This window comes from Antrostomus carolinensis, unplaced genomic scaffold (assembly GCF_000700745.2).
Source record: "Antrostomus carolinensis isolate BGI_N321 unplaced genomic scaffold, ASM70074v2 scaffold23720, whole genome shotgun sequence".
In the NCBI taxonomy this organism is placed as follows: Eukaryota; Metazoa; Chordata; class Aves; order Caprimulgiformes; family Caprimulgidae; genus Antrostomus; species Antrostomus carolinensis.
In genome coordinates this window covers 1-9,407 of record NW_010289429.1, presented here as the reverse complement: position 1 = coordinate 9,407, position 9,407 = coordinate 1, and the positions used below count along the sequence as shown (strand labels likewise).

The following is a 9,407-nucleotide window of genomic DNA, read 5'->3' as shown; positions in this document are numbered from 1 at the left end:
TCCATCTGTCCTTTCTGATGTGTGGGCTGCAGTCTGCACGCTTGCTGTTTTGTACAATTAAATGAATCACTTGGCTGTATTTCTGCTCTCGCCCTTTCCAGCTCTGCTCTTAAGTGCTGGAACCACTTGGTCTGGCTGAAAGTGTAATTGATTTTGCAAAATGATACCTCCTTTATTTTATGGGTGGCTCAAAGAAAATCCTCAAGTATAAAGCAAACAATTTCTAGGCAAAGACTTCAACCTCATCCATAGTCCCAGATAACCTTATAGGAAAATGAGTGATGCACTGTGGCTTCTCTTCTGTTACGTTACCCTGAGTTAAAATGTTGTTGCCTTTTCCAGGGCTATTGCTTTTTTCTCCTACTTATGTCTTTTAAACAGTCCCCTGCCTATTGCCACAGGTTTTTTTGGGTCTTTGCTGTGCACGGTGAGATGAGAACATAACTCTGACCTATAAGTGTTAGAACCATTTTTACTAGGTAAGGGCTTGAATATCCCACCATTGAAGGCATTCAGTTGTAGGATTTTGTTTAAATAGAGGGTGGTATGTGGCAACTAGACCCGTAAAAGAGTTCTTTTTGAAATTCTGTGTGGGTAAAGACACTGTAATACTTCTATTTCATAGGCACTAAAAGTACGGCAAGCCGACATCACCCGAGAAACAGTACAGAAAAGTGTCTGTGTTCTCAGTCAGCTGGTAAGAATGTTTTAATTCCCCAAACACTTTCAAATAGCGTATTAAAATTGATTTGTTTTACATATTCTTATTTGGAACTTTTGGCTCCAAACATCTTGTGGTGGTTTGGGTGGATTCACCCTTTTGCTTGCAGCCAAACACAGCCTGCTCTATCACCCTCCCGCCCCCCTCACCCAGGGAGCAGGGGAGAGAATTTGGAAAGAAGGGCAAGGACTCACGGGTTGAGATAAAAACTATTTACTAATTAAAAGAAAAATGAGAATGATAACAACAGTAATAACAGACTATACAAATGAGTGATACACAGTGCTCACCGCCCACTGACCGATGCCCAGCCTGTGCCAGCTAACGATCCCGCAGCCGAGACGGTCCCGAACCGAAACCCCGGAAGAGTGAGCCCGAGCAATCCCCGAGAGAAGTGCCCTGTCTTCCGGTCAACCCTGGTTAATATACTGGCATGACGTGATATGATATGGAATATTTCATTGGCACAACCAGATGCCAGTTTTGGGTTTTGCTCCTCACTGCACTTCCCCCTCCCAGTCCTAGTGCAGCTGTGAAACAGACAAACTGTGGCCTTGAGCTGCAGTAACTAAAAACATTGGTATTTTATCAACATTCTTCTCATGATAAGTCTGAACTGAAACACTGAAAGTAAAATACTGCTATTCTAATTACTAAAAGGAAAATTAACTCTACCCTAGCAAAACCAGGACACATCTCTCTTTAAATTGTTGCAGAAAGTAACAAAATACTGAAGTGAAATTGAACCAGAAGGCTACGGCATTTGAGCGAGCGGCCTTGAATTGCTGTCTCCATGGAAGAGTAGTTGTAAAAGTGTCTGCCTGATGGCAGAGTCCGTGATATCTGTTTGCACTTTTGATTATTCTTAAGTGCTGCTAACTTTATTTCATGTAGTAGGATTGAGAGGTTTGGCCATTATAATAACTGGAGAGAGTGGCTATTGACGACTGTGAATGAGGTTTTAAGATAATCGTGTGTACAGCACACTCTTATGTTGAAGAAACATCTTGTGTTTCTACATATTTAGCAAAAGCTACTGATCATCAGGCAGGGAACATAAAATTCTGTCCTTAAAGCTGAAGAAAGAAACGTTACTGGAGCTGCATGATCAGTGTCAAATCAGGAAAGTACTTTTCCAGGCAGATGTTCAGTGATTGTATGGTATGTGCAAATGGAAGGAAAATAGAATTATCATCATTTAAAATAAACACAGGAGAAAGATGCTGCGAGATAGCAACTAAGGAGTGCCCCTCCATGAACTCTGTGTGTAATAATTTGTCTATACTGCAAGATAAGAATAGGACATGATTAAAGTTCAAAATAATTTACTCAATACGTTTTCTTCACTTGTTTTTGTGTTTGTTTTTCTTCCAAGCCTTTATATGGGTTACTACAGGCAAAGCTGCAGCTCATTACACACGCCTATTTTGAAGAGAAAGACTTCTCACAGATTTCAATTCTAAAGGTAACTTTGAATTTATAGCTGCTCGGAGCAAAGCTTTCAGTGTATGGCTCTGGACTTGAGTATTTTCAGTTAGTGCTCAAATACTCCATTTGCATAGGTCATTCAGTTATTCAGCTCTTTTAATAACTTCACATGAACTAAGTGAACTGCCCTGATCTGACAGAGGGTCAACTTCCTGGTTTGTAATGAAATGCAAAAATGAGTGTGATTGTCAGCCTGTATCTCCATTGACTACATTAATAAAATTTTACTTTCTTTCTGGAATAAGATGTTGAAATCCTTGAATAAGTGAGTTTTATTTATTCTGGGTTTTGTGTGACCACGTGCCATTAACGGCTTCTGGTTTTTTTGCCTTTGTTCTAACTTTTACAGGAACTTTATGATCATATGAATAGTTCCTTGGGCAGTACTTTACTAGAAGGGTCACAAGTTTATCTTGGTAAGTGACTTTTTTTTTGTACAAGCAGCAGAGATAATGTTACACTAATCAACACATTCCCTTCCTAAGCTAATTTTTTTATGTGCATTAACAGATTAAGCACACCAGAGGTCTGTGCCTACACAATATTCTGTTATGCATTTCTTTGTTAATGAATTTAAATAAATGCCAAATAAATGTAATGTTGCTTTCATAATAGAAATTAGCTGTAGGTTGAAAGCCGTGTAATTTCTTGACCTAACAGTCTGACAAGCAACTGCTTGGCTGCTCTTGGGCAACAGTAACATCTTAATTTTCAGATGGAACTATGTGATGGTGTGAGGTGCTCGAGCTTTCATCTGCCTGTTATTTGGGATATCTCACATCTCATCTGACTCTTCCCCATGCTTTCTGAATACACAGTGTAGTATTTACTTCAGTGTTGCCATAATGCTATGTGACAGCCAACAGGAGTAACTCAAGAGTGTGACTATTCACATTATTACTGTCTCCATTGTAGATTTAACTCTTTCTCCTGCTCGAAAGACAGAATTTGAGTTCTGCTGTCGAAATAACCAGGTTCACATAGAATGCATAATCGGTGACCCCCTCTCCCTGAAAAATGGTGACAAGAAGTAAGTTAGTATATCTACTAGCTGTTAAACTGTAATAATTGCTCTCTTTTTGGTATCTCAGGTCTCTCTCCTCGGGATCTTGTTCTTCACTTCAGACACAAGGTAGGTGTTCTCTGCTAGGTATATAAAGTACAGCACTTACTTTGTGGAGTAAAATGCTTTGTGAGCAACTGAAAAATAGATGTGCCTAGACATACCTGAGGTAAGAGTAAGAAGACTGTGCCTAGACATACCTGAGGTAGGAGTAAGAAGACTGTTCCCTAAGTACTTCTGGTTACAGCCTCCTGATTTCCCTTCCCCTTCTCTGAAAGTAAGTTCCAGACTGAGAAGTTTTGGCTGTGTGCTGAAGTCTGTGCAAACACAACTTGAAGCATTTTTCCCTCAATCTTGTAATTTTTGCAGCTGAGGGGATTTGCACCTCCCCTTCTTTTTGCTAACGACTATTGAAATTGAGCTAAGGTACAAACTGTATTTAGAATCTTTTATTAACTGGGAGGCACCAAGGAAGCAAATTTGAGAATCTGGATTTCATGGTATATTTGTGCCTGCTCAGTAGATTTTTGGGATAGAACTCATTTTTGTTTAACTTAGATGTCTGTCAGTCATGGCCCAGAAGTGTCTGTGTTTTTCTTTGAGTGTAGAGAGTATGGAAAGCCACTTCTGATCTCTAGATGCCTCATCTGTAGATGCCTAAAATTAGGTGAGGTGCGTGCTCTTCTTGGTACTTTGAATTCTTTTCTGTATTTCTGTGGAGGAGCTCTTTTGTGTTTATGCAGTTTACTGTTTTTTAAAATTCTGGAATTACACAAGGTGTTCTGTCTGATAAGCTTTGTATGGTTCAAATTACACAATTCTTGTTTGTGCAGGTTTTCTTTCTACGTCTTAAATGCTATTTTAAAATGAGTGCTCAGGCAGAGAAAGGGTATTGGAACACTGGTTTTCACTAGTCAAATGTATTTGATCTTTTGACAGTTATACAGTGATTAACATGCAGCCTTGAATAAGAGATTATACTTGCACAGTATTCTTGATAAATGGCACTGGTTCACTCACTGTGTTTTTCCTTTTTATCTTTTTTCAGGTCTTGATCCTTTTTAAATTGATTCTTCTAGAGAAAAAGGTAAGGTTTCGTAGGCTGAGGCAGGTAATTGAAATAGAAATGCAATTGTTAGATTTTTTTCATAGGAAGTTTTGTAGAATATACTAGTGAAAACCAGATTAAAGTAAAATAAAAGTATCTCAAGTCATTAAAGAGCCATATGCTAAAGAATGCTATATTAAAGGCTATGCAAAAGGTGTACTTGAGAAAATAATATTATGACATAGGAGTATACATGTAGAAAAGTATGTAAACAAGACTTGATATGCAACCTTTTCCCCAAAAATAACTTAATACATTCTGAAAGGCTACAGTGATTTTTATTTTTATTTTTTTTAAACCATAAGTGGAAAAATATTTTCCAGTTAAGATTTTGTAAAGTATCTGTACAGATCTGTTTAAAAACTTGTGTGATAGCATTTCATCGGGTCAGTTCAGCATTTGGACGTATATAAACAAAATACTGAGCTACAATCCCTTTCTGGAGCTGCTCAAACCACAAGACATAAATCACAGGAGAGGGAGGATTTCCCAAGCATGTTCATGTGACTCAAACATATTAAATTGTTTTGAAAATAACTGGATGCTTATTGAATAAACCTGCAGGCTGCTTTGGTTTTGGCCTTCCTGTTTGAGCGTAGGGAAAACAACACTTGCAATTTCAAAAGGAAGAGTTTTGATTTTCTGAGAGATGTTAAGGATCCAGAATAACTGTGGGAATCTGTATGTTCAAAGACCTTAAATATAATGTGCAAGAAGCCACTAGTAATGCCAATTTTCCTTGAGCTGAAAAATGCCTTTAATGCCATAGACTGATTTCCTTTAATCCTCAGCAATTTTGTTGCTGCCTTTCCACAGGCTAAAGGAATTTTTTTTTTCACCTCTCAGCTGTTGTTAGGCTGGAAGACTACTTCCATATGGTGATCATTTGACTTTCTGCTGCCAGGACCACCCAGTTTGCTGATGTAAATGTTGTAGGCCATGTAACAGGGGTGGGAGGGGTAAGGAAATGTGCAACCCATACAGATGGAAAGATGGCAGAGGGACTTGATGGAACAAATATAGAAAAGCACTCGGCTTAAGTATACCCAAACAAAAAACTAGACTGAAATAGATTTCTTGAAAACAAGGTTCTTCTTTATAGACTTAATTATTTCTGTGGGCTTAAACATAAGTTTGGCTGGGAGTACATGGTATCTGAGAATCTAAACTTTTAGGGATATCATAGTTGTAGTTCATTGCTATCGTGTCATACATCTTTCATACATGCATTATGTTCCTGCTCCGGCAGGGGGGTTGGACTAGATGATCTTTTGAGGTCCCTTCCAATCCCTGACATTCTGTGATTCTGTGAGTGTGATTATAGAGCAGCATCTTAAAAGAAGTTACTTTTTTATTCTCATTAGTCAGCCAAAATTCTCTCCTCAGATGAGCTGCTTGTTCTTCTCATCATGCTTTTTCTGTGGCTGTTGCAATTTGAATTCACCTCTCTTGAGTACAGGAAAAAGAAAAGTTGTGCAAGATAGCATACATAGTCTATTTATTTCTAGCTGAGGTACCATTAAATATCATTCAGTAAGTACTAGAACTGCATATGTCTTTCTCCTGGTTCCCTCAATTCACTAGCTTGTAGACTTGCAAATACTAGTAGAACGTGAGTTATTCATCAGTCGCTTCTAAAGTGTCTTCCTAGCTCACAGCAGAAGTCTTTTATTAAGTCCTCAAACTTGCACTTTTAATTTCATCATATACCTATTAAACTGGCCTCCAAAGTCATCAGGTTAGATCATTCCATATTCCTTTGCATTGCTGATTCCTTGTAATGCTCATGTATTTTTCAGTAGTATCCTGCTGCTTGAGAATGTGCAAATGGCATTGTTAAACAAGTTGACTTTTGTGTTTTGTTTTGTTTTGTTTTGGGTTACTTTGTGGTTTTTTGTGTTGTTGGTTTTTTTCTTTCCTCCCCCTTGAAGGCCTGTCTTGAAGGAACTCCAGTAGTAATATCCAGGCTTCCTTGTGTTTCTTCTTTCATTGCTAGCCTTTGACCACCCCCCTTTTTGAATTCCTAATTTACTAATCCCACTCTCTCTGATTTAATTAAGGTGATTCTGTTTCCCCATGTTATCCCTTCAGTGCTTGACCAAAGTTAGTATCAGTCCTGTCTTCTCTCTCCAAAAAATTGGGTTTTTTTAATCATAGGAAGATACCTGTAATAAATATATGCTGCATTTATCCTGTTTTTCATTTATCTGCATATCTTCATACATTTGCTTAGAAGAGGTGCTTTTGCATAGGTTTTTGTCAGATTTTTGGAATGGAGATTATTTGGCCTCTTTGATTTATAACAGATATTTTAATGTACTACAAATGAACAAGAATTCATGTGGCATGCCAGGAACAACTTTTTCTATCAGTCATTCAGGAATTGGCTCAATTTGGGAAGAGAATCTGACTGACAGAAAAATCTGAATGATTGACAAGTATATATTACGCGTGTGTGTGTGTATATATAAATATATATTACAAATATTATAGAATCATAGAATCATAGAATGGTTTGGATTGGAAGTGACGTTAAAGCTCATCCAGTTCCAACCCCACTGCCATCAGCAGGGACACCTTCCACTAGACCAGGTTGCTCAAAGCCTCATCCAACCTGGCCTTGAACACTTCCAGGGAGGAGCAGCCACAGCTTCCTTGGGCAACCTGTTCCAGTGTTTCACCACCCTCACAGTGAAGAACTTCTTCCTAATATCTAATCTAAACCTCCCCTCTTTCAGCTTAAACCCATTTCCCCTTGTTTTGTCATTGATTGCCCTTATGAAAAGTCCCTCCCCAGCTTTCTTGTAGCCCCTTCAGGTACTGGGAGGCCACTATAAGATCTCCCCAGAGCCTTCTCTTCTCCAGGCTGAACAGCCCCAACTCTTTCAGCCTGTCCCCATAGGAGAGGTGCTCCAGCCCTCGGATCATCCTGGTGGCCCTTCTCTGGACTTGTTCTAGCTGGTCCATGTCTTTCTTATGTTGGGGGCTCCAGAACTGGACGCAGTATTCCAGGTGGGGCCTTAAGGCTATCTATTATGTAAGGCTACAAGAGACATTTAAATACTTACTTCAAACTGTTGTAAGAGCTTTTGTTGTTAAGCAGACTTTCTAAAATAACACAAAAAGCAATGCCCTGAATTGTTTACACGTGTTCTGTCTATCATGCTGAAGTTTAATTTTATTTTTCTCATTCTCTTCTCCCTATTTCCCCTTTCCTCTCTTGCATGCTCTCTTCCCCCCACCCACCTCCCTTCTGCCACCAGGTGCTGTTTTATATTTCTCCAGTAAATAGATTGGTGGGAGCTCTGATGACTGTCCTGTCACTCTTCCCTGGTAAGAAGAGAAGTTTGGACTGCTTTTTATGTGCTTTCTGGTAATAACTGCATCTGGCTGTGCTATTCCATTTGGAAAACAACTTGTGTGACAATAGATTTTTGTTGATATGTTGCCTGGAAAATGGGTGACTTGTTTGCATGTCCATGTACTATGTACACATCTCCTGATACTTATTGCTTGCACTCTAAGGGTTATTTCTTGTGCATAATCAGAGCCACTGATGGGTAACGTAGATGGGACTCTGAATCAATTCATGCATTCCTGTCAAGTTTCTTAAAAAAAAAAAAAAAAAAAAAAAAAAAAAAACCCCCCAAAAACCTCTTCCTTCTACATGGGCTCTTAAAAAAAAAAAAAAAAAAAAATTAAAAAAAAATACAAACAAACAAACAAAAAGCCAGAACCCCTAACCTTGCTAATTCTTAGCTTCTAACCAGTCTTCTCAAAGCAAAAAATTGGGGGCAGCTTTTTAGGAGACAAAGTGTGGGGTTTGTGTTTTGTGGGGTTTTTTTGTTGTGCGGGTTTTTTGGGGGAGTTTTGTTTGTTTGTTTGTTTTAACACATTCCCTTCCCAAAGTAGTGTTTTAAAATACCTGATTTCCACTATGCACACAAGAGCACTTTGTTCATTTTCTTTAACAAAAGTCACCTAAATTTCTATTGAGATGCTGATACTCGTCTATGCTGTCATTTTCCAGGTATGATTGAACATGGTCTTACTGACTGCTCACAGTACAGACCAAGAAAGAGCATATCGGAGGATGCTGGCTTGCAGGAAAATACACCACGGTTAGGTGACTCTCTTTCTGTGTCTGCTGCTGATACTTCAAATACAAACGTAGGAATGGGAAAGGGAGGCAGGAAGATGGCAGGAAACCATTCACTGGAAGGTCAAAAAGCAAACGTGCCTTTCTCCCAGTCAGACAAGACTTGCAACGGAGCTCAGTCCTCCAACGGTACCATACAACACTTGAAAGTTCCTTCCCGCGCTTCTCCAGCGTCCTCTGAAAGTGACTGGGAGACCTTAGATCCGAACATTTTGGAGGAGTCTAATTTGAAAGAAGAACGTGATAACACAGCATCAGAACAGGCTGAAAACCTTCCGAGTGAAGGCATGAGCTCAGAAAGCCTTCCAATCACTGTGCAGCCCCAAGCAAATACAGGACACACGGTTCTTGTTCCAGGACTGATATCTGGGTTGGAAGAGGACCAGTACGGTATGCCCCTGGCTATTTTTACAAAGGTAAACATGTTGTTCATGATACCTGGTAACTCATAAAGACATCTATTTTTCAGAAGTGGATAGTAATTTTGGTTACCCAACCCCAAATGGACTACAAAACCTGTAAGTACCATCTCTGGCGAGTGACTGTGTTCTGAGGCAGATGGGAAGCGTGAGTGCACGTCTGAGAGGGGTGCGTGCACAGGCACATGCATTCCACTTTTCGTTCATATGCAGACTTAAGTATGCAATTCTACATGATGGTAACCTGCAACCCTGTTGTGGTTAATAAATGGTATGTTTCAGTAACTACTGTCTTCTTTTACTCTGAAGAATTGTTGATGTAACCTATACAAAGCAAGATCAGAGTACTTCAGAAGTGTTTAGGTACCTTAATCTAAACTAAGATTCTGCAAGCTGTATCTTAGCTGATATCTAAGCCTCTGTTTTCCTCTTTTAGTTTATATATATAT

The 9,407-nt window shown here is 39.1% G+C and overlaps 1 protein-coding gene across 1 annotated transcript in view; it reads left to right on the top strand.

The window, feature by feature from the left end:
• The window catches only part of AVL9 (AVL9 cell migration associated), a gene marked incomplete at its 3' end in the record, with an annotated part of 13,352 nt that extends 4,397 nt beyond the window's left edge, over positions 1-8,955 (top strand). Inside the window, exons 4-10 of the mRNA XM_010170465.2 lie at positions 626-697; positions 2,097-2,186; positions 2,559-2,625; positions 3,301-3,341; positions 4,321-4,359; positions 7,644-7,713; positions 8,411-8,955. Of these exons, the coding sequence (XP_010168767.2) occupies positions 626-697; positions 2,097-2,186; positions 2,559-2,625; positions 3,301-3,341; positions 4,321-4,359; positions 7,644-7,713; positions 8,411-8,955 (924 nt within the window). The remainder of the gene's footprint in view (positions 1-625; positions 698-2,096; positions 2,187-2,558; positions 2,626-3,300; positions 3,342-4,320; positions 4,360-7,643; positions 7,714-8,410) is intronic.
• Positions 8,956-9,407: the final 452 nt, after the last annotated feature.